The 25,266-nt window shown below is 46.2% G+C and overlaps 1 protein-coding gene across 19 annotated transcripts in view; it reads left to right on the plus strand.

Moving 5' to 3' along the window:
- The window catches only part of GRAMD1B (GRAM domain containing 1B), a 143,648-nt gene that overhangs the window by 51,760 nt on the left and 66,622 nt on the right, over window positions 1–25,266 (plus strand). For 9 of the 19 annotated variants that reach the window (XM_083808684.1, XM_083808656.1, XM_083808679.1 and 6 more), the window contains one exon: window positions 5,152–5,229. In XM_083808684.1, coding sequence (XP_083664810.1) covers window positions 5,152–5,229 — 78 coding nt within the window. Of the gene's footprint in view, window positions 1–3,306; window positions 3,373–5,151; window positions 5,230–16,290; window positions 16,436–17,680; window positions 18,516–19,233; window positions 19,310–19,364; window positions 25,042–25,266 lie in introns of those variants that run through there. The other 10 variants (XM_083808667.1, XM_083808682.1, XM_083808677.1 and 7 more) reach the window with 9 other exon arrangements.

Genomic DNA, 25,266 nt, shown 5'->3' on the forward strand with positions numbered 1-25,266 from the left:
ACCTGCCTCCCACGGGGCTTGGTATCAGTGCAATGATTACAGTTCACTGAACACGAGTCTCATCTTTAATAAAGGCCGGTGTTAGCTTGCTACCTTCAGTGACAAGCGTATGTTACCCCTGACAACTCGGCACTCGTATGCAGAGAGCGGGAGCTTGCAGCACCTATGGGAAAGCTCCGTCGGTGCAGGTGCTCTGACTTTAATTCACAGGCTGAAAGCTTTAAGGCTATTGAAGGACAGCCCTTCTTGATGAGCGAGGCTGTCTGTTACCTGTTGGAATAACAGATGGTGATTTCCTAGCTTGGCAATTTCCTCTTCATCACCCTTGCTCCCTTCTCTGTCCCCTCCACCTCACAGTTTCCTGGTGCTTGTAACGGCCCCGTTGCTGCTGCAGCCATAGAAACCCGGGGCTGCTGATGGCAGGGATTTAATTTGCTGAGGGCACTGAGGTGCTGCTGGGCAGCTGGGTCTGGGAGGTCTTTCTGCTGCCTCATGAAAAATAGGAGGGGGCTACGTGCTGGGAAGGATGGGCAGAGCAGGAGGGTGAAGTGGAAGGTAAAATTGTTCTGTCTTTGACGAGCTTCTCCAGCCCTGAGGGGGGAAAGTTGGAGGAAACTTTTCTTCTGGCGCACCTGAGGCTTGCAGTTTAGGATTATCTGGTAGTAGTATCCTATGTTTATGTTGCCATGGAAAGATGGGGAAAAACATTTACCAGAGTTTTCAAATGATGACTGTTTTTTGCATTGTGAAATTTAGTGTTTAAAATACTCCATTTTTGTCTTTTTTTTTTTTCAGCTGAATTAAGAGTTTTGGCTTAAAATAAATACAAGAGCCGTATTTAAAAGGGATGATCAACTTAATTTTTTTTGTCAGCTTGGAAGTAACCATAACACAACGTATTACTACTGCTATGCTTTTTCTGGTGGCAGTTTGTCAGACATGCTGAACTTTGTGAGGTGTGTGCTTTAACGCAGGTAGGTTCACCTCTCGGTGCTTGCAGCTGGAAGGATGGAGGAAAATAAACACCCTGTTGTTTGGATAACTAAACAGCTTTGCAAATTTTAACAGAAGCCTTGATGCAAGTTCACTTTTATTGCTTATAACCTACATATCTTTTAGTTTCACAGAAAAATTGAAAATGTGGATATCATGATATATCAGATATTAGCTTTGTGTTCCAGGAACAGTTGCTGCAGTTGCAGAAAGCACTTGTAGAGAGGTTTTATACCTGTCAATTACCTATCCTACTTCTGTGAAATGCTTAGCACTGAACCCAAAGCCTATGAATACAGGGTTTAATTAAGAAAAATGAATAGGAAATATTCACCTGTGTTCAGACTTGAAAAGTTCCATGTGAAAGTATTTGCTGAATAGCTGTGACTAACAATAACCTTCTGAAGACCACAGACTCCTGTGAATAACTGATTCTCCAAGCTCGTGAATTGATTCCATCTTCCATGACAGCCGTTTCTTCCCCATTCCCTTGCTCACCCCGATCATTCATCACTGTTGAAAGAATTTCCTTTGAACAAAAGCCTGCCAGACTCTCACCTGCAGATACGCAAGTACAGTGAGATGTTTTCTATCACCTTTTCAAAGCATTGTCAGAAGCGAGAGGCTGAGTTGGAGAGGGAGCACTAGTTTTTAGTGGGGTCGTTTATCAGATACAGCTATCCACACGTTTCAAGTTAGGAAACACACGTTGAGACCCATTTCTCATTGCTTCTGGATTTATGCATTTGTAGTCGAATTCTTTTTGAGAAATTGCACTTCTAATTTCAGGACAAGTAATGGCATCTGTTCTAAGTGCCAGACTAGATGCTTTTTTCCACCCATCCAATAATGTGCGAGTGCTATGAGAACATTAAGTGTGGTGAAAGCAATCTGTGTGTGTTTCTGCCTTGCTTTGGTGGAATGGATCATGCTGTATTGATGCCTTCAAAGATGGAATTGCTGAAGATGCAGATCTATCAAAGCTTGGCCTGGGCCGGCAAATTTGTTAGGACTGCTAAGTGGAAAGCAGGGGAAAAACCACACGGGAAAAACCAATGTCACGTACTCTTGCTTGTGATCATGACTTTTAATAACACTTCCAGACATATCTGGAAGGTACAGGATTCCCAGAAAACTCCTGCTGTGCAAACATTGACACGAGTGTCTGAACTTTGAAATCTGGACAGACACCTTAGTAGAAGAGCTGCTTAGCTTTAAAAGCCTATTCGTGCATAAAATGAGAGATTGGCTCTGCCTTACCATTTAGAGACTGAAATCTGAGTAAGATGAGATACTGCACCCCCTGCAGCGCCGCCCCCCCCCCCCCCCAAAAAAAAAAAAAAGCAAGAAGATAATAGTATAAAATGTAATCTAAAACTTGCTGAGACCAGGTCTGAGAAATGTTTAAATATTTAACTTTGAGTGGCATAAGGTCAGGGAAATGAATTGTGATGAGCGTTTTTAAAGTAAGTTTTGCACTTTGATCTCTAGTATCAGCAGTCTACTCAAGTTCACTTTTGGCAGGATTTGGAAGAGGTGATTTTTGTGTGTGACAGTCTCATGAGCATTCATCTAAGTGCATGTACGTAGGTCACAAAGTTGATGAAAACTATTTAATGCTTATATTACAGGTGCTAGAAAAGAGGCAATGGAACAAGCATCCTTAGGAATGGACTGTTTTCTTCTGCACTTTCTTTTACTGATTGACTAAGACTTTTAACCAGCTTTTAGCCTTCTCTGTAAATACAAAATCTCAACATCTGTATGTAAAGCTTTCCCCCGTATTACTTCTCAATACAAATCACACCTCTCTTATCCCCTTATAATTATAGCCAAGGTAAGAGCAGCAATTTGTTGTTCCACCACCTCAGAGGAACACTATCATCTTAAAAGCAGGTTAACTTGCAATGGACTGAAAAGTGTAATGAAACAATAGCTCTGCATTTCAAGTGCTCTGTACTTTTTAGGGGGTTTAACAGCTGCACTGTCTAGTAATCAAAACATTGAAATGATTTTTTCTCTGCGTGAAGAGCTCACAAACTTGTGGAAAGCTTTCATGCAAAACACTCCTGCAGTGAAGTAGGAGGGGGAAGAACTGATCTCCTTCTGGTGTGAGTTTCTTTAATTTCTAGTCTTGAGCATTCACGAGTGATAAGGGAAGGGGGCAAGGTGTTGTACTGCACTGTGTTGTGACATCTGTATTCCATTAAATTTTAACCCTTGGTTTGAAGGGCTGTCTGAACAAGGCATTTAATGACGGTTGGGTGAGCATGGAAAGGTCTAAGGTACATCTTGTATAACTGTCTGAGAGTAAAGTTGCAAGTGGGGTTCCCAGCACTCCAGGAGCTGTAGTTGGGCTGTTACATTGGGACTCTTTTGGTAAGCTTCTTTTATCTGCTTAATCAAAACTGAAGTGACAAAGTTTTGTGAGAGGTTTTCTATTTATGAATTGACAAGTAGTTATAGGAATAGTCCCCGGATCTTCAAGGAGAAGAGACAGGCCTTTCCCACCCACCTCATGAATAGTCTCTCAAGACCACAAACTAATCAGAAGGATGCTTTTGCTCTGTGAAGAAAAAGATGGGGCTGGAGGGGGTTGGGTGGTTGGATCCCTTTAAAAAAAAAAAAAAGGCTCTAACAAGCCACTGTATTCTTATACAGATTTGCTGAAGCAATGCTGTTTAATACCTGAGGACGTAGCTCTCGTCTTCCACTGACGTAGTTTCTGGTTCTAGTTCCTGTTCTGTCTGCTTAGTGGTTTCTTCATGCCTTGGAAGTACCAAGACAATTGTAGATAAACTTCTAAACCTCTCCACACTTTTCTCTGTTAATTTCTGTGGTGGCAAAAGTAGTGCTTTTTTACATAGGACTTAATAAAGATATTGACTTAAATAAAATTATCATTTCAGGTATCCTTTCTGTACTGTAGTTGAGTTGAAATGCCTGAGTAGATATAGGTAAGAGGAGCTGTAACAATTTCTTCATGCAAGCACAGAGTACGTTTAAAGAAGAAAAAGAAATGGTTTTTTTTTTTTTTTCGGATGAATTAATCTGAAGAGAGACAGAAAAGAAAAGAACAAGTAGACTTGACAGAAAAATCTCACTATGGTGTTTTAGTGCTGTTTCACCCAAAAGTAGGTCTTCTTGAGGATTAATGCTTTCTAAGAAGAAAAGATGCAATTTGGGCCTTTTTGAAACTGCTTCTGTGCCTTTGGGCAGTCTGTATGTGATGCGCAATGTATTACATAGATTTGTCTACGCTGCAGTAGAAGCTGTGATCGCAGCATGCATCTGTATACCTGAACTGGTTTTATTTGAGCTGCTTGGGTTCTTCCAGCAGCGAACGCAGAGTGTTTTAGCATGGTGTGTGTTCAGGCAAATGCATCCAGTGTCCCAGGTGGGGCTGGACAGTTTGTGCTGAAGCTGTGTTGCCATGGCTCCATAGGCAGGGTACCCAGGCTGTGCAGATTAAGGATGCCCCAGGAACATCTGCGTTGTGCTGCAGTCTGGTATCTGAAGGCAGAATCAGACCCGTCGAGGGCTCAGAAATAAAGCTCTTGCGAAGAAACATGAAGCTATAGAAGTGGGAAGCAGGAACGCTGATGAGTCCCTGGAGCAGGCAGAGGCTGCTAGGAGGGAATAAAGCCAACATCATACAATGGATTTAAAAAAATAAAAAAGAAACACCCCCAAATTACCCATTTAAAGGCGAAGAGTGACATCTTGTGGGCTCAGCATGCAACTCTCCACTAGAAATTTGGTGGTGACCACTTCTGGCTGCTTCATCCTTAAAAAGAGTTCCCTTTAACTGCTCTTTTGTCCTGCTGTCCGGAAGCGGGGGTATATGAACAGATAGTGGTTTGGTAGTTGAACGTTAAGCTGTATGAAACCATTGCGGGGTGGTGTGATGAAACACTTTGTAGACAATGTGCAAGGTTACTTCTGTATCTGAAAGTTCATAGAAAAGCATGACTGAGTGGGAGTAAGAGGCTTCTAACTCCTGTTGTATGTCAGATATGAGCTTCCTTATATTTTTCTTTGCATCTCTAAATATATGAAGAATGAAGCTTGTGTTTTTTCTTGTTTTGGCTTTAAAATCAAAATGTTTGATAGGGACTTATCAAAATCTGTCTTAATTGCTTCTTTTTTCTATTGCAGCAGTCAGCAGAGCAGCCAGCAAAGCAGCCACGATGATGACTCGTCTCGATTCCTGAGCCCTCACATGCGTGACGACAGGTAAGTCTGTTCATGCTCAACTGGGGGAAATTCCTGGAACCACTCAGTAAAATCAGATGGGCCGGGCTGACTGAGACCTCATTTTCCCTCCGTTTCTCAGTTATTTTACCAGAAATGTCACATGCCTAAAAAAGCATGACTTAATCGGTCTTATCAATGTCTAAAAAAGACATATTTTTTTCCATGTACTTAAAAGTAGAACTCAGGACAAACTCATCCAGCCCATGACGTAGCCTGAATTTTATTCTCAGGCTCATTCTCAGATTCATTCCCTGAAACTTTAGCTGATGTAGAAAGCTTCATCAAATCCCCTGTGTATCGATCATTAGCAGCTCTGATCCTTGAGTGTACAGGTGAAATTTTGTATGTAATTCTTGTCCCTACCAAGTACAATATTGAGACTGGCTGCTGTATTTTACATGTGATGTGTAGGGACAGTCCCCAGGTGTTTACAGCTCATTTCTAGCAGCTTGGTAAAAACTGCTGTGAAGTTTGAGAAGAAACTTAAGTTTCGTGTACTTAGGGTTGATTAATGACTACTTTCAACTGCAGTGTTGGCACAAAAGCTGTTGAAAAACGAATGCTTATTTTTGTGTGTGATTTATTGTTGCTTTGCTGAGGGCTATATGATTATTAAGAGTTTTGCTCTATCCTGCAGTTCATCTTGTGAGCCTGAAACCACTTTTTCTTCTGCTGTGCATGAATTATGAGCCCTGAACTGCAATCACCTTTCTGTCCAGGGCCAGCTCCTGCAGGCCTTTTTCCCTAATAACACCTTAGGGCCCAGTGTTTGGTCTCATATTCAGTTTCTGAAATTCGTGTTATTTTGTTACTGCATTGCACAGGGGAGTTGTCGCATTTTCCTTAATGTTGTGACTGTGGATCACAGCTGCTGCGTAGTGGATTATGAGAAGCATCTGAATGTGGCTTCTGCTCTGTGTGCTCGTATTGTGGCATAGTCAGAGAAGAGCTTTGTTTCAGCTCTGTTACTCAGTTATTCCTCACAAGCTGTCTCTGAGGTCGAAGGTTTTTCTGACTGACTCTAGGAGGGTAAACTCTTACCGAACTCAGATTCCCCATTGTGATGTCAGAGGCCAATGGGTTGAGTAAGAACTGAATAGCAGCTGAGGAGGCATCTGAGGAATTGACTCACTTGAGAGAACATCCTGACCCTGAAGAGCTAATTAATATCCCAACAGAGTTTGGCTCTGAATTAGCACTTGCTAGTTGCAGCTAACCTTTTCTTCCATATGTTTCGCTCCAATTATCAGTCTCTATGGTGCTGTGGAGCCTGGCATAATTGACTAGTGGGGAGCGATGTTTGCAACCAGTAAATAAAGAATCTGACAGCAAAGCAGATGGACACTTAGATTATACCTGGGCTTTCTCTGTGTAATGCATGCTGTTATATTTGATTTTGGACTCCGTAGGTTAAACAAGGTTAGGCTTCATTAATACTCTGATGAAGGTTTTCTGGACATAGAAAGATGGGAATAATTTGGAAGTGCTGCAGGTTTCACATGTAGACTTAAAAGAGAGCCTTTAGACTGGTGCCAAGAGCATCTTAGTGTCTGGAAGAGATGCTTCAGCGGGAGCGCTGTCGGAGCTCAGACCTATGTATGTAGAGCCAGGGTGGTAAAGAGCATGCTGACCTCTCTGTTATCAGGGGACCTGCAACATGCTCGCTGCCCAGATTAAATTTCAAGTCGGTTTGGTTTCATGGAAAATACTGATCCTAAAATGACCTATATGAAGGCAAGTAAATTGCCTTTATCTCTTTTTCCTTCGCCAAAGTAATTGCATCAAGCTTTGCTGGTACAGCTTCTTTGGATAGCAGTGACTCTTGTTTGTGAAACTTGACAAGAAAGTCTCTGGTAGTGAAATGCATTTTGATTTTCCTGTAAGACGTGAAGTAGGCTAATGAAATCTTTGAGTGCTTGCTGTTCCTACTAGCAAAGTTGAAGGTTATTTCTGAAGCATCTTGAAGCTGCCAGGCTTTTACAAACGAATGAGGAGGTACTTTCTCACTGCCCTTATGTGGTAGTATTTTGACCAGTAACAATGTGTCCTCCAACCACAGGTTTCAAGTTCTCCCCTCAGCTGAAATGGTAAAGACCTACAGGCAGTTCCCTGTGCTTGTTTCATTGACTTACCGTACAGAAGCTGTAAGTAAAAATAACAAGGGTTTCAGCAGTCCTGTGAGTTGTGGTAAAAGCTGAGCAGAAGAGGAGACGGCAAGAAATCGTGTGGTGTATACCAAAGGGTGCACCTTCTCTTGGCATGCTGCCCCTGGTGTCGCAGGCAGGAGTCTGTGCTGCACTGGAAGGATCAGAGCAGAGCGAGCAAAGATCTGCACCCACTTCGGTACGTCTGGAAAAGTGCTGAAAGCTACCCCAGCCCAAATAAAGGGATGCTGAGTTGCTATGTTGACTCTGAGATTTAAAAAAAATATATATGGAGAGGAATACATAGCTGAGGATGGCTGACATCTAGACTAGGCATAGTCAAGATCTTAACTGCGTGCTCTTCCTGTAAAAGATAGTACCAGGGAATGCTGCTAGTGGGGTTAACTGCTCAGTGATGGACTTCCAAAGATCGTGCTCCAACCCTCAGGCTCTTTCGGAGAAGACTCAGTTTTGTTCTGCTGGCAGATGCGCTCGGTGCTCCCTAGCAGTTGTATTCCTTGAGGTGTGAGCGCTGCTGTTGGCTGGTGCAGTGCGAAGTACGGCCATGGTCCAGAACCCGTGCCCTGACAAGGTGTCCTGCAGCACCGCGGTGAAGCAGGTTTGCCACTTGCGTGTATCTTCTCTGAGGAAAAAGCTGGCCTTCTGCAAAGTCACGTAAGTTGTCATATGTCTATCATACCTGATTGTTTATGCTGACAGGGAGCCTATACAGCTTTTATTTTGTCTTGGGGTAAATAAACGCTGTGCAGGTATTTTTAGAGCCACGTAAGGGCAAAGAGGCAGGCTAGAAGGAGAGCTGGATTTTTGCCTGGACTCAGGGCTCAGCTGCCTGCTGTCTGTGTGAGCTTGGGTGAATCGTTTCATGTTCTGTCTGTGAAATGAGGAGGACGGTTCTTTTCTAACCTCAGGAAAACAGATAAGAAAGATGGTGAGTTAAGTCTGTGGGTTGCTCAGATGCTGAAACACCCCAACCACACGAGTATGAAGATAAGCAGTGGAGCTGAGTTGGTGTCCAAATAATTGTGCTTGCAGTAGCTGCTTGACTTAAACTAATTCAAAGAGTGGGCAGGGTTGGGATGTAGACAGCCAGAGACTTGGGTGAAATCTGTGCACATACACAGTTAGTAGTCACTGTAACAAGACAAGGTTATGTATGAATTGCCTTGAGCTTTCATCTGAATGAAGTCTAAGGTCATGAGCCTGCTTCTGCTTGAACCAAGGGCTTGTTCTTTGTCATGATGTTGAAGTACCTATCAGGTTTAGGACACAGGGAGTTTTAATTAAGAGTAAATATTAAGCTACTGAGCTGGAGGGAAAATCAGTCCTCAGCCTCATACACAGTCTGAGGAGGAGACACACTGATAAGGTCAAAAGAGGATTGTGGAAAGTACGGGGACAGAAAGCAGTAGGACATGAAAAGGAGAGGAGAGAAGCAGGTAGCAGTTTACAGTGATCATATCAAAATGGAGGAAATGGGGAACAGCTAGTCTTACGATGTTTTGTTTTAAGATGCCCTACATCTTGATTGTAGCTTAATTAGCCCCCCAGTGTGCACACTATCTTGCTCTGATAATTCCAGGGCTGTGGGGCTTGTTTTTCCTTTGCATAAGCTACTAAGCGTTTCTCAAACAATGGATCAAAATTTGCGAGAGCTTGCAAAAAGATTAGGGAATGGCTCAAGACATAGACAAGTTTTAGAAATTCTGCCTCCTGACTGGATTTCCAAGAAGTTGTGTGAAGATCTGAAAGGAGGTCAGACTTTGAAAGTGTTTGTGCCAAAGTTACATCCTTGGGGTGTTTAAGAAGTCAGTAGGAGTTCCGTATTTTAGCAATGGACCCGTGACTTGCTTATGCTGCATCTTCCTAGCCTGCGTCCCTTTTCCCCTTGACATGAAGAGAAGCTGGTATTAACGTACTGTGTGCCCATTTACTTGCAAGTGGAGGCACAGCAAAGTTAGCTACTTCCCTTGGCAGTGAGTGTCCTAATATTAAACACCTGAATAACTATTATTCATCAGGGGTGGATTCAAGCGCATGATCTTTAGGGAGGTTTTCAAAAGTGGTGCTAAACATCCTGTTGTGGAGAAGAGCTCAGGCTGAGCTTCCAGAGTGTCCCAGATCAGAACCCTGATGCTCTTGCAGTAACTTTGGAGCTAGATTAAAATCCATACTTCCCTTAAATGTTCCTTAGTCAGCTGGATTTAACATTAAATGGACTAACTTTGGAGGAGTTTAACCAGAATGGTGCTAAACTCCTTTGTTACATAGGAAAGATGGTTAATATTTAGGGTCAGAGCTAGTGTCTTCCCTCTTCCTAATTGCTGCTGCTTCCTGAGCCCCAGCATTGGCTCTCGGCTGTAGAAGACAGAAGAACAGTTTGAGAGCAGCTCTCCTCCACTTGGATTGCTAGATTCGCTACTGTCAGCAGAGCTGTTGTGAATGGAAATAACACCTGCAGTGTTCCTCATACGCCAGCATTGTTCCTTTTGAAGATGGGCTGTTGTTAATTAGAGTCTGCCTGGATCCGGCTCTGTTGGATAAGGCAGGCTGCTAACAAGCTGCTGGAATAAGATGAATTTTGTCTTTGTGTTCAGCTGGGAGTCGTCTTTTGCACCTGGCATCCCAGCTCAGTGGGTCTGCCCTGTAAGAGGGTTGAGCCGTCAGGGAGAAAGTCTCATCCCTTTTCCCTAAAATTCTCAGTCGACTTCTGTCAGTGGAGATAAGGGTGCTCTCTTCATTGAAAGTCAGTATTGGATTTGATTCATCAAAGTTGTGCTCCACTCGCTATCTCTTCTACTCTTGTTCTTTAGTCTTAAGGAGACTGAACTAAAAGTACTTTGCGATTTCAAAGCAAGGGTATTAGCCCCTGTGCTTCCCTTCTCTGTGACTGAGGGGTGTGGAGGGACAGATACCTCTCCTGCTCCTCTTACTGGGGCCAGAGGCAAGGAGGAGACCTTGCAGGATTAATTGGTGTGCTCGTGCTCATGCACTTTGTTGTTGCTGTTGCTCAGCATGCGAGTCTGGAGCTTTGAGTTCAAAGCTATTGGCAAGCTTGAGAACAGGGTTATTTTATGCTTTCTGTAGTAATGTAATATCATGCCTCTGGGCATTAGCTGATAGCCACTGGTGAGAGGCAGTTTAATTGATACCATGAATAGTTTTTGTGCAGATAAGTAGAATAGATTGTGCAAATCCCCTCCATCACCAAAAATAAACCATTCTTAATTCAGCCCTCTGCTCCAAGCAGTCATGGCAAAATACCTGCCTGTTCCCTTCCGAAAAGTTGGCTCTGACATAGAGGTTTTAGAGGGAGAACCTCCACGCAGGTCAGTAACAGCTGCAGGAGAAGGCATGGTCTTACAACAGATGTAACAGCAGGGCAAAGCAGGATTCAGATCTCGCTTCTCCATTTCCTGATCAGTTCTGTGTCTGCTGAACTGGCGTTATCATTGATAAACCTCAGCGTGCCTTGCAGATCTCACTGAACGCAGAGGAGGTCTGGCAGACCTCATGTGGCTGCATTGCTAGCTCGTGATGCTCGGGAACATGAGGAGGAGGAGAGGACTCGTTTCACTGTCCCTTTTTTTCCTTATCTGAGGCCCTGGGCAGACTCTACGCAGCCTTCCTTCCTGTTACCAAGAGCAGAGGGCTCAGCTGTGTAAGTATTTCACTTGCAGACCTTAGGTAATGGTCACCCCATCAGCTCTGCGTCCTTGGGGAGCATTGGGATAGTCAGTGTGGCAGCTGTTAGCTTGAGGCGTGTGGAGAAGTGGGAACGAAGGCAGCAGGAGGCTGGGGTGCAGGGCTGTAAACCACCTCCTTTCACAGGCCGCCTGCTCTCTGTGTAAGCCTCCTTGGCCCTTGTCCGCAGGCTTCTGTGCAGCGTGCTGTCAGCTGCTGACCCCTTGCGTGGATTCACCTTACAGCATGTGCTGTGCCTCAGAGCCCTTGCAAACTTCTCTTGCAGTACTAAAACTTCAATACTGCTCTAAAGTCAGCCATCAGAACGTCTCAGAGGACTTAATTGATTTTAGCCTCTTACAGACGGAGCTAGGCTTTTGAAAGATGCAGAGGAGTGATGCTTTTTGAGGGAGCCTGCTGCTAAATTCAGATAGTGTTTGGCCAGCTTTATGCAGTGACAGGGGGAGTGACTGCTGTACAACCAGAACTAGACTTCACATCTATAGGCTGGAGGTTCCTAAGTTGCAGAACTCATCCCTTTTGATGTATAGATGCCATCTTAAACTGGGGCATGGCCTGGGATGAATCTAGGAGCTGTATTTGTCCTTGAATTATATTGCATGTACCCAAACATGGTATGGGAGCTCTAACTGCACCAGTGATCTGATCTCTTTAATGTGTAGAAATGAACTGGTGCTGAAAGTTAGTGCAAGGTTTCCTCCAGAAGAACACCATGCGGGCAATACCTCTGTCTCGCAGTGGGAGAAAGCCACCTTCCTTCATGCAGGAAACATTTTAACCGAGATGTCATCAGAAACCACAGCGTATCTATGAGTCCTGTTGTGAGCATGCCTGGCACCCCAGCTGCAGATAAAAGATCTGAAAATATGGTGTTGCTTCTGTTTTGTGGTGTGGCTGACTGATCGATGCTGTGCAGTAAAACAAAGGTGTTTTTTGTTTTTTTTTTTTTTAAAAAAAAAAGGATGGTGTACAGCTCTTCAGGTCCTACTCTCCTAATTGGTAGTGACTTGTTTGATGTGCAGTAGGCATAGAAAAAAAGATAAATACTCAAGTGAATAGCTGGGGGAAGTGTTGAAGGGATAAGCAGGTTAAAACCCATCTGTTGAGCCAGTAAATTGGCAGACAGGACTGACACACGTCAAAGGGCAGAAATGGAAGGCATTTAAAAATCTTTTTCTATTTCTCTTCCCAGTTCAGTTTTTAGAGAATCTGGGACTACCGTATACATCGAAATCAGAACTGGCGTTGCTGTTCACAGCCCTGTCTTTGAATGATTGCTCAGGTGGGCTGGATGCGCGAGGGGAGGCTAACCCTTCTGCCTGGGCTTTGGACTGCAGCTGGAGGAGGAGGTGCTGGTGAACAGGGATGCTGCTGCCTCAGCCTCCCCTGAGACTCCAGCAGACCACGAGCCCTGGAAGGGGATCTGGGATCAGCTCTTTTTCAGCTTGAATGCATATGTTTGTGCCCTTATAGAGACCTTTCTAGGCCCTTGTTTACAGCGCAGTCGTCAGCTGTTTCTGAAACTGCTCAGTGCAGGGTATTTTTCTGTACAGACAGAAGTTCCCCCAAAATCTAAGGGCACTTACCAGAACTGGGAATTAAGGTTCTTTTGGATTTGCTTGGTGAAACATCCTGCTACTCTCCTAAGACAGTGCTATCTCTTGTACAGATTGCTCTGTGTGTGTGTCCCTGAACAAATCAGCTTTTTCGTAACTTTACAGTCAGCACAAACACTTTATCGTGGCCTCTTCCATGCTTTTAGTGCTATTTGTCTTTGGTACATGCAAGTTTTTGCAATATTTACCTTGGAAAATATGTGCATCTTTACACTTTATAGTTGGCTGTCTAAATGGGGAAATACCGAGCATTTAAAATGAGTTATAATACAAAATAAAGCACCAGAAACAACACAGGGGCTGGGGGGGAGTTCTGTGCTGACGGTAAGTGTGTACTCAATTCTTGCTGTGTTCAATGAATGTTGGAAATAAGATGCTGTTTGGAAACACAGTCCACTAAATAATAACTCCATAATGTAAGGAAGAGGTAGTTAAGTGTCATATATCTTACAGAGAGATGTTCCTGCAGCTTTGGATTTTACCTGCCTCTTTTTACACACTTCCTCTCTGCCCTGAGATCCTATGTCCATTCAGCAGAGTGCTGTGTGGGAAGAAGAGTTAACCAGCGCCCATTTGGTGGGAGAAGGGGGCACCTTTGTCTGCAAGCAGAAAGTGTCCAGGTGCCCTGTGGTGGCTGCAGGTCCGACAGCTGCACGAGCTGCTGCTTTTTAGCAGTGGATCAGAGCCCTGGCTGTCCTGGCAGAAAAGGCGAAGAGCAGGAGGGCTCCTTGTAATGGACCAGCTGGGCTTGGAGCATCCTTTTAGGGATGTTGCTTCTGCAAACCAGCCTCTGGCTTTCATCTGAGCTCAACACCCATGTTTCTTACTGGGAAGAAATCTGGTAGTGCTGCTGATCTTTGAACCAGTTTGTCTCCACACGTTCTGGGAACCATGGGATAACTGGTGTTAATTTATACCTGGGAGCAAACAGTCTGGTTCAAGAGAAACTCTGGCTGGTTAATTCTGGACACAAGGATTTCATTCTGGCTATTAACAACCTCAAATTCTTTTAGAGAATCCCTCTTTATTCTCCCAGATTTTTACACCTTATCCCATAGCAGCTGCAAATTCAGCAGAGCCTTGCAGGCAGCTGTGCCTTTAAAATTGAATCGCCTGTGATAGAAGAAATCTGAGAGCAGAGAAAGGAAACCTGTGCCTCTTGCGCAGAGCAAGCTCTTTGGAGATTTCTCCATCGCTCTGCCTTCTCATCAGCCAAGTCACTGCTGCTTCCCTTTGGGGCCAAACTGCAGAGTAACAGCAGTAGGAGCCATCCCAGAACCGTCTTAATGGTGACATTACATCTTTCCACGGTGGACTCTGAGGTCACCTCTCGGTGCTGCTTTCTCCCCAAAACTCCCGCGCGTGTGTAAACAAGCTGGGATTCCATCTTTTGACTCAAGAGCGTTCTGCTCCCTCGCTGCTGAAGCAACTTTCTCAGGTTGCTGGGGAGCACGCTGGCACTTGGACAGACTTCCCTCTTTCTGCAGATGACTGTAACCGTGTGAGTGCTCACTGTGACCTCTGCATTTCTTCTTTTCCCTCTCCTCTTTCCTCGTTTATCTTCCCATCCATTTCTTTCTTGGCCTTTGCAGAGTATTTGTTGTGCATTTCGGTGATAAGATGGCAGCATGCGTCTCCCCGCCGCGCCATGCGTCGTAACAAGGTCAGGTGTTACAATCTGTACTTGCCAAGGGCTGCCCTTGAGCCCCCCTGCTAGACCTCTGCTTTTCTCCTTTGCTCCTGCAAGTTTGACCTAAATTTTCTCCTTAAGCCCTCTCCGCTGTTTGTTCTGCCTTCCCTCTGAAGCACCCCACCCCAAATCTTCAGTTGTGGTGTGCTGTTAGCTGCTCTCTCTCCCCCTTTACCTTTTTCTTTAAATGGCGGTTGCATGGGCCTTGCTGGAGGGGTATAGGTCTGTCGGAGTTCCGGGCATTGTAAGGTGGTAGCATTTCTCTGCTGTGGAAAAGGATCCTCGCTTTAGGCTTAGCCGTGTAAATGTTCAGACTTCCTTATGTGAGCCTCATGGGCCGTTGCTTTACCTGTGCGGCACCTGCCATGCACCCGTGCCCTCAAACTCCGACTCTTTATTCCGGGTTACCCAATGAGGGGTGTGTGGTACTTGGTGGGATGTGACGCAGCGAGATAAGTCATCCTCTGTATGGCTTTCCTAGTTGCAACCCATCATCCTCTGTTCCACCCTGTTGCTGCAACTACTGGAAGATCTCTAACATGTAGGAGCATGCGCTGGGGCTGCAGGAGGCTGCTGCTGCAGGGCTGAGATGCCTCTGTCTGCAAACCAGAGGCTTTTGTCCAGGACCTGAGTCTCGAGCCACTGCTCAAGCTTCTTTCTCTGATCTTCTCTCTCAGGCTTCAGAAATAAGAGGAATCTAGGACCTTTATTCTTCTTTTTCTCTCATGATTTCCATCGTTCTTGTAGGTTTTCATTGTTAAAGCCAAAATATTGTGGTGCGTGTTCCTGCCACAAGGTTTCTCACTGTTTACCCGAAACACCTGGGGTTAATTTTTTATCCAGGAGAGGATATTGCATTAGATGTTCCATGGGTGCAGATCAGATAAAGGCTTTGTTTCTCCAGTGTGCTACCTGTGTGCCTCTGTGGATTATCCTTTAAGCAGTGCCAGCCCAAAGGCTCAAGTTTATACCATATTTAAAGATTTAGCTCACTGTACTTGAAAGATTTTTTTTATTCAGGATCCAAAGTGTCTTGCCTGTTGGACACCCTGAAGTTCTCTGATTTTGAGGGAGCAGATTGTTAGTAAGAATATCTGGACTTAATGAAAAGGGAGATGGTCAGCCCATAGTGTTTCTGTCCAAGATAATGCAGCCTTAGTGCCTTCTCCTTGGTGGCTGCATGTTAACTCGTGATGGAAAGTAAAATTAGAAGGTGGCTTTTAACTTCCTGACAAATGCAAATGAAGGAGGGGTTTCGTGGCATATGAAATGTGCCATGAGTCATAAAACTTGCTGTTGTTAGCCTGCCCCTTTCCACAGTGAATGAGCCTCTTTTGGGGGTGGGAAAGGTTATTGCACCATCTCGCGTAAATGGAAGGCTGAGCTCAAACACGAGACAATGAGGGGAAAAAGATCCAGAAGGCGTTGTATGAAAGCAGCAGCCCTCTTTTGTTATAGTATTGCTCAAGAAAGAAGCAGTAGCAATACGAATCATCCCAGTTTCTCCATCTTTCTGATGCTGCTGATCTCTCTAGGGAATTTTTCTCTTTTCACCTTTTGATAATGAGCTTCTCTCTGGTCTTCTCTTCTGGGATAGCCAAAGCGCTCTCTTCTGCTGTGATGCTCTTCTGCCTTGCTCTCCTTTCCAGGACCTGAAGACATAATCTGCATGCCATAGCAAACTACTCATGGCACAGAAAGAAGCGGCTTACTTGCTACATGCTCTTTCTGTTCTGTACAGTGTGACTACAGCTCCCATGATGCCAGGAGTGTGAAATGCATATTTTATTTCTGGGAATGAAGTCTCACGTGACTTCCCAGCTGCTGCAGCAAAGAAAGAGTCCCTTCTGAGATTTTTCCCTGGGAAATGGAGGTGTGCCCTAGCTTGCGGATGCTGTGATTGCATCTGACAACAGAGGCTGTAGGGCTGCATGACACTGCTGACTTCAGGAAGGACTCAAGAATTTATCCATCTGGCACATTTTCCTGGGGATCTGTACCTCTCCACTAAGGTGCCTAACAGTTAAACTACCTCTTCCTTACATTCTGCCATTCTTCATAGCTGTTCTCTCTCCACTTAACACTGCTGATTTTCCTCTAGTTTGTCATCCCGCTAGTCCTGTCGCTATCAGGTTTTGTCTTACTTGCACATTCCCCAGAGGCGCAGTTTTTGCCTGCTGCCCCCAGCTCCTGCAGATCTTTTCTTGCCACATGGCAGAATCAAACCGTAGTGCCCCTCGGGGCAGCGTGCTGGTCTCTGTGCCTGCAGGTCGCAGGTTTTCGAGCCAACTGACGTTTCCATTGTGTGGTTACGTGAATAAGTAACTTTTTCCGTTATTTGCTGGATCTCTGGTTAGCATGAAGCTGGGGCTGTGATTCCTGGGCAGTAGCAAAGCCCCGATGGTGTGTTTGTCTGGGGATGTCCCGGTTGCTGTGTGAGGCTGGGCAGTGACACTTGCAGGTAGTGCCGCTGACAAGCAACCACTTCCAATTTGTAAGATAGCTTTAATGAGGCAATTACAAGCGCATACCCCAAACTAACGTGACGCTATTGCTGTAGCTGTTCACAAAGCTTTGGATTCTTACCCAGCCCTTGAGTGTGTCATACTGTGTCGCTCGCTTCCGAAAAGCGGACTTCCTCAGGAGACATTTCCTGTTTGCTGTTAAGTTCATGAGCTATTACACCCTGCTGGAATTTTATAGCCGCTGCTGTAAAGAGAGCACAACATGGAAATTCAGCTTCTTCTGAAATGCGAAGCTGGGCTTTACTGGTTCTCTAGCTTAGGATTTGCTGAAGGTCCTTTACGAGGCAGGCTGTTCTGTCATGCTGCTATGAGTACTCCTGGCAGAATGCATGTGAGGGAGGAAACTGCCACCGAGGGACTTGGTGGCTCTCTAAAAGAGGGGTTGGAGAGCAGGTTGTCTGCGTCTGCTGTTTGTGTACCTCTGCACTGCACGCGGTACACTTGTAGTACTACTCTCGTTGGTGTAGCGTGGGAATGATTTGGAAATCCATCCAGTGCTCACCAAGCGACAAGGATCACGATCCTTATCCCAGTGAGTAAAACTCATGCAGGTGGTGGTGCTCTTTTGTGCATGGTGTTGGGACAGGCTGAAGATGGATTATACCCACAGCAATGCTTGGGATAGAGGTAGACCTGAACGTGTTTATACTTGAATGAATTTTCAAAACCATCCTACTGCATCCTATGGTTGATGATCTAGGTGTTTTCATAAGATGGGGTTTAAGTCCCTGATAAGAATGGGGTCAGTACATTTGAATATGCAAAATAAAAAGGTGAAGGAAGTGTAGCAGCCTTGATTTTTCACAAGCAGATGACTGTGAATGCACTGCAACAAATACCAGAAATACACCAGTATTTGTGTATATATTTAATACAGCATGGAATGTAATACACTTAATTTAATAAAACCCTGCTTTATGGGGTGTGTGGACAAGGAAATGAGTATGGTTTTGGAGAAAGCAGGTAGCTGCCCTTGAACACATGTGAACTGTTGGGTGCATTGAGGATCATCCGCTGGTGCCGCCGGTCTGTGCGTGCTGTGCTGTGTGCCGGCCGTGTGCCTGAGCACGCCGTGCTGCACCGCTGTATGAATAAGCACTTTCAAGCAGAGCTGTTCCTAGCCCTCTGAGGCTCTTAATTTGACTGAGCTCTGCAGTGTTTTTTTTTTTTTCTTCTCTCTTCCCAACCCTCCTCTCCCTCCCTCCCGGCCAGGGTTGCTCACGTCTGTCTGCTCTGCTCCGCTCTGCCAGAGCGCTCCGGCCAGTTGTGTGCGGCGGCTCCTTGCTGGCGAGCAGGCTCCAGGCTCGGTTTCTGGAGGGAAGCAGCCAGGAGGAGCCTGCAGGAGCAGGGAGGGAGAAGCTGGGTGATGAATGGGGCTGGGTGAAGTCACCCTGCGCCGCCAATCGGGGCTGGCCGCAGCCGGGCAGGGCCTCGGCAGCTCCGGGAGCCTTTTTGAAGCCGGGACAGCTTTACCTTGGAGGATGCTCTGCTGGTTTCAGTCTGAGCTGAGGGTGTGCTCCAGGGAGTTCCTAGTTTAGGCCCAGTAATTTCTGAGGGTTGTTCTGAGGTGAGTGTTCTCAGTAGGGTGCAGATGGCTAACCTCCTCCTTGCATTTTGCTCTGCACATGTTCTCTCTGCACATCTCTCTTTACGTGGTCTGTTTCTGGCACGCTTATTTTATTTTGTGTTTTTTTGTGGCATCGCTCTTCCACCTGTCTGGCTGTCCTGCTCTCACGCTTTCCTTCTAGAAGCTGCCTCTTCCTTCCCCACTGCCCTCTCCTCCCTTGCCCCCTGCACTGCCCAGACCCACTTGCCGCCTGCCTTTCTCCTGACTTGTAAAGTGCCCACTTGGGGGGCTCTTTGTGCCGCTCTCCCTTCCCACAGAGCGAGAGGGAGGAAGCAGCAGGGCCTTTTCCCCAGGGGGGGCACAGGTTGCTTGCCTCCCCCCTGCGGGAGCTCAGACTTGAAGCTGGGAGGAGGGAGCTGTCTGTTCCTCAGCATGCTGCTAGAATTTGGGGTGGTAGCAGGGGTTTGGGGGATTGTACTTGGGGGGGCTGGCAAATTACTGGATTTTGTGCCAGACTCGAGTCAAGAATTGAATTTGGGACCATCAGGTTGAGATGTCTTTCCCTCCCGTTTGGGGGCAGCAGGGAAAACTTGGGGCTAGCTCTTACATGACTCGCTTTTTCTCATCCGTCTGTCAAATTGTTTGTCTTCTCTTCCCCATCCTTTTTTTGACTCTTCCCTTTTTCTCCCTCTCCTTCAATGGTCTCATTTACTGGTAGGCCAAGCAGAAAACATGGAGACGTCTGATATGGCGACAGCAAAGGTAGGATGGAAATGCTGCCGGCCTCACTGTGCGTAAGTGGTTTCGCTTGGCACCTTCTTACTTTGTCACCCTTTTTGCTTTCTCCAGACCCTTTCCCCCGATGCTGGGAGTGGTTCTAGTGCTGGGGTTGACGACGGGATTCGAGTTCCAGGAAGGAGTTGATATTGTGGCTGCAGACTCTATATGTTACTTTTCTTGTAAGGTGTGAGATAAAATCTTCCTGCCCTAAAATATTGATGCTCTAGGCCAAGGTGGGGATGGGGGGAAGAGGGAGAGGAGCCTGCATCGCTGTCGGTGGCAGTTTTTCCTCTTCCCAAAGGGAAGCCAGGGGCAGAGCTGGGATGCTGCAGCCTGCTTTGCTGCTCGATGTGAAAATGCCGCTAGAGGGTGCTTTAGGGGCAGGTTCCCACTCTGAGCCTGTCTGGTGGAGCAGAAAGGCCTTTTGGCAGCCTAATTATTTTTTTGGAAAGCATCTCGAGGGGGAGGGCTGGGTGAGAAAGTAATATGAGCTTATAGATGCATCCGCCCTTTGCTGCGAGGCTTCTCCCTTGCCTGCGCTGCTCGCCTGTACCAGGCTGCAGGTCCTGCTCCCTGCAGCTCCGCGGGTATGGAGATGTGTGCCCGGCACGGCTTCGGTGTGGTTCGGGAGAGCTGGGGAGCACGAAGCTGCCTCACTCCGGATCATTGGGTCTCATGGTTGGGGCTCACGGCAAACGGTTGTTTTCTAGCATGAGCCTGCCGCCAGCGTAGCTGCACCTGGCATCAGAGCAAGATGAATGCACGGGGAAAGTCTGCAAACATCTCCCGTTGTGCTGCTACCTCAGCAGCCCGTGAAACTGAGCGTGGTTGAAAAGCTGGAGTTTGGAAAGGGAGGGAAATGGCATTAGGAGTTATAAAATGCTTCTGAGCCCGCCCTGAACGGGACGCCGTAGCGCAGCAGCGAGGCATTCTGTGCTCCAGGAGGTACCGGTTTCACCTGGGGTAATTCCTTGGTTAGAAAGCACTGTGCTGCTGTTTAGATCATAGGGCTTTTTTCTATATCTCAGCTAGAATTCACGTGGAGTAAACAATTTCCCTTTCCCCCCCCTCATTTCTGCTAAGCAGGGCGTACTTTCAGTTCCATTTCCCGCAAGGCTGGGTGCCCCTGGTGAACAGCTGCCCTGCTTGGCCCCAGGACCCGGGCTGCGTGTCAGGGCAGGGTTTGTGGCTTTGGGCGATGGTTGTGTGAAGTACTTGAGGGTAAATGTGCCTTTACAGAGGTGGAATCCTCACTGCCACGTCTGCGCAAACTTCAGCTGCGTGTTGCTTGGAGCTGCAGTGCTCGGAAAAAGCTGCCACTGCCTGAAGTCAAAGGACGGCCTGAAGGGCCAGTGGCACTGAAACCAGATGAAAAAGACACTCAAATTCCATTTTTTTGGCATTTTGGGGGACTTTTCTGTGTTGAAAAACAGACATTTTCAATCAAAACCAACAAAGTCAACGTGAAATACCTTTTTGTCTGTGCCTGCTTTTTATAGTTTGTTTTCAGTTGAAGGAAAACATGATCTAGAGTGACGTTAAAGCAGCATCTTGGCGTGGAGGTACTGAAAACCTAGTTATCTGTTCAGGAAAACATCTTCAGAGTGGAAAATATATGTAGTTTGAACCTTCTAAAACAGATACAACTTCAAAAATAACGCCATTAATGTTCAAATCATAACTATATACATTTATTTGGATTTACACCACATCAGATGATATTTAATCCCCTATTCTTTGTTGAAACTAGACTTCCTTCCATGTTTTTTCTCCTTGTTTTGTATCTGTATTACCCCAGTTCTGGCTGGTGTGGAGCCTCCGAGGGATGCAGGTTCATCTCGCTGGTGTCGCCCTGGGCTAGCAAAGAATTTGTGGAGAAAGCCTAACATTTGTTTTTCTCAGCCTGAATGCTGAGAGCGTCCCCGAGACGCAGCAGCAGGGTGTTTCTTACTTCCACGGCCTCTCTCCATTGTGTTGTGCTGCTGCTTCCCTTTCTGCTGGGGCACCTTCCAGGGTACCGCAGGGACTGGCGTTTCCTGGCGTGCTCCAAAGAATGGTCCCGGCCTTAGCCCATCAACAGCAGCGAGAGGCACAGCTTTGAGCAACTTCTAGCCTGTGGCTCTGATCGCAGGGCAATCGCCCTGGAACTGTTGGTGGTCGAACTTTTTCCCCCTGTGTGCTGCGGGGCACCTTGCAGTGGGATCATGACATGTCCTGGCACCTCCCATCTTGGCTTATCTGGTGCCTGGCTATGAAAACAGGAGCCCTGCTTGTTTTCTCCTTGTTGCCTTACTGAGAGCCAAGGGGAAAAGTAATTAACCTGTTAGCAAAGCACATGAGCGCAAATGATGCTAGAATGCTTCCTGGGAAAGCATGAATCACTCTCCAGGTAATCAGCTAGTGGAAACGTGGGACGTAAATCAGCGAGATGTCTGCCATTCCCCTGACACCGAAAGGCTCCTGTTTCTGTACTGCGAGTGGAAAGTCCTCAGACATTTTGGGGTGGAAGAGGTCATAAAGCACCTGATTTACTTGTTCCATCTCGGAGGGATTGTGCTTTGCTCACGGGCTATGACTAGAAGATGAGCGAAGCCAGAAAAGATGCCCATGTACAGTACTTCAGAGCTGGTGTTTTGAGATTTCTGTGGCTTGTGGTGGATAGCAATCCCTGTCTCAGCAAGGACTGGCAGAAGTAATGGCAAAGGGGAAAAGGACAATGGGATAATGCAGAATAACTAGCTGGTGAGTGAAATTCTGCTGAGTATTAAACGCTGTCATGTGAATTTCAGTAGTGGCCCCTGCTTCCAGCTCTTACCCAGGCCCTGGCAAGGGAGGTGACACAAGAGGTGGTACAAAACCGTGTGGGAATTGCCCCCTCCTTGCGGTCTGACCGGATCGCGGGAGAACACCGAGACCTGGTTCGTTGCTGCCTGCCACCTCGTGCAGGCACTCGTGTAGAGCACTGTCCCATCTGGACAGCAGCATTTGGTGCTTCTTTCATCTGAGCTGGAGATCAGAAAGAAAACTTGGCTTTTTTTTTTTTGTATTCCAGCCTTTTTTTTTTTTTGTATTCATGTGGCCTTGAGAGTTTATAGTTAGTTACAGGTCAGGAAAATATCCGGTCTTTTTTCTAAGTCCTTTTTTCCTGCTACTCAGAATCTCCAAGTCTTTCTTCGCTTTGAGAAAGTTCTGCGGGGTTTTTACTTTGTTGCTGTTTTTAGTGTTTGTGTGTGCTGTTTGACTTCCTCATCCTGGCTGGCGTGGAAGCAACCAGAAACCCCCCGGGAGGCTGTGTTTGTGGTATCCTTGCTCTGGACCAGAAATATTCAAAAATGTTACTGGCGATAGGCCAGGATCCAAATTATCTTATTTACTCCGTATTGAAGTTGATGGGAATTTTTGCTTGTGGGGAGAGATGGGATGAGACAGGGCAAACAGGCACCACGTCAATTTGTTTTATTGTTATTTGCTGTTTACGTGTAGTAACTGTGTTTGTAATACTTGCAATCAAAAATGAGGTCCCTTTCTTAATCATAATTCTATTGCAATAAGGAAATAATTTGACATACATTTTACAGCTAGAAGGGAAATTATGAACATCTGATCCAACATCCTGTACGAAGGGCAGTCATTGTGAAAATATACATATGGCTCCATGTGGATAAGTCAAATACAAACAAATACAAAGAGGAAAGGAGATAGGTATGAGAAATTAATTAAAAATGGGTTGAGATGGTGGGGGGAAGGTGATCAGATGATGATTGGGGTATGGAAGGGAGATGAGAACACAGCACTGAAAAAGATGTGATGACGAGTCAACAAATGGTAGGAAATAACTGAGGGAGGGGTGAAGGTGGGATAGAAAAGGAATGGAGAAGAGGAAGGAGGAAGCCGGTGTAGAGAAGTGTTGCTTAGCAAGAGGCAGATTGGCTTTTGGCATGGGCACAGGTGGCAGGCAAAGGGCAACGAGAGCCACAACTGCAGCACCAGGTGGGCGAGAGGAGAGGACAGTGGCTGAAGAGAGGCGGCTTACGAGGCACTCGTCCCCAGTGCATGATCCTGCTGCTCTGGTTAAGCTTTGCACTTCCGAGACTGCAGCTCCGAATGCTTCAGATGGGCTGCTGTTGAACTCGGTGTTGGTTATGCGAGGTAGGAGAGGCCATGGTAGGTGAGATGTAAAGGAGCCAGCAATATCATCGTGTTTTCAGGGGGTTGTGATTGTTAATGCTGGCCAAAAAGACGCCCACTCTCAAATTTGTTTTCAACTACTGTGCTTGTTCTTAAAAAACCATCAAAACAAAAGTGAAAAGTCATGTTTACACCACTACTTATACTATTTTTGCCATTTTTACCATTCATGGGGAAAAATAATAATAAAAAAATGCCTAAAGAAGAATGGCTTGGGAAAGTTCTTTTACATGCAAAACCTGGTCGTCAAAGATCAGCTGTGTTCACTCACAATCCGCAATCCACTGCCATTGAAGATATTACAACAGTGTAATGGATGTCTCGTTAAAACGTGTAATGTCACAGATGAGTGAAAAGGCACAGAGTATATTGCCTAGCTTCAAATCAGAGCTCTGTGGCAGAGCCAGAAGCTGCTTTTGATCTCTTCAGGCCCCGGTTCTGCCCGTGCTGCTTCTCTGTTTTCCCATTTTCCTGGTGTGCGGGATAGATGCTCAAGATGGAGTAGGTAGATGACTTATCTGGAATTCCACGTGCGTGTGACTAAGTATTCTTAGTGCTGCAGAGGTGGACAGGGTGGCTGTGCATAGCCTACCTCTCTTGATATGTACATATGCTCTTTTGTTACCCTGTTTAAATTTTAATATCAGTCTTTTCCCCGGAGTGGTTGCACGCACAGGATGGAGCAAAAAGGCAAGGGCTTGCCTGTGCAGTGTTAGCTGGCCCGGGTGGACCAGTCAGGTGAATGCAGAACCCAGGCTGTGCCCAGCAGTGACAGTGGGCTCGTGTCTGGGGCTCTCCAGGGATGGTGGGCGACCCACGGGCCTTTCAGCAAGGCTCCTGCTAGGAGGCTTTCTGAGAGCAGATCCCAGCTGAATTGTGGCAGTGGTGGCAGCATCTGCCACTCCGATGCACCTACAGACACTTTCTCCTTTGAAGTGGTCGATTTCCTTTGATAATTTCCTGACCTTCACATTATTTAAAAAAAAAAAATACATGATTGCTTATCTCTTAATACCTTTCTTGCCTGAGCTTTGATTTCCAAACATGTGACTGCAGCATTAGCCTGTCCCAGATTTGCAGGTCTCCTGACCCATTTTACGGCATTGTGATTTGCTTCCCTCCTTGACAACCTGCAGGCCACAGCTGTGCGCCGTTTCATGGAGGGAAGTGGCTCTGGACCCGGGATGAGGCCAGGCCAGGCGGCTGCCAGAGGCTGGACCTGAGGAGGGTTGAATCTGAGGCTACGTGGGGGTGACATTTGAATCTCTCCCCCACCCTCTTTGTGATGTTTGGAAGTGCATGTGCCCACCTTTATGCCTAAGCTGGCTGGGAATAAAAAGGCATGCTGCAAATTTTATGTCCAAAACAAACCCTTCAAGCTTTTGTTTCAAACTTTTGCTTTAAATCTTTGTGCCTGCCCCTGCACAGGCCGGGGGCTGGAGGATGCCCTGCCATGGCTGTTGCACTCATCAGCGTGGCACTGATTGATGGAACAAGCGTTTGGGGAGCTGCTTGCATGGAGTTATTAGCACAGAGATGAGTTTTCCATTTTACACCTCCCCAGAATGACATTTCAGTGTCACCTGCACAATTTCTGAACCACCAGCCGCCTTGCTGTGCTCCTGTTTCCTTTCATCTGTGATTTTGAAATGCCTCTGGGGTGCCCAAAGCCCTACAACAGTGATTTCCAGCTCAGTTCAGAACTGGAAGTTGGCTTCTGTCCCTCTGTTCACAATTCAGGAGCTTCATTCACAAAAAAAAAAAAAAAAAAGGCCTGGTGCTG

Source organism: Anser anser (assembly GCF_964211835.1).
Source record: "Anser anser genome assembly, chromosome: 22".
NCBI classification, from domain to species: Eukaryota; Metazoa; Chordata; class Aves; order Anseriformes; family Anatidae; genus Anser; species Anser anser.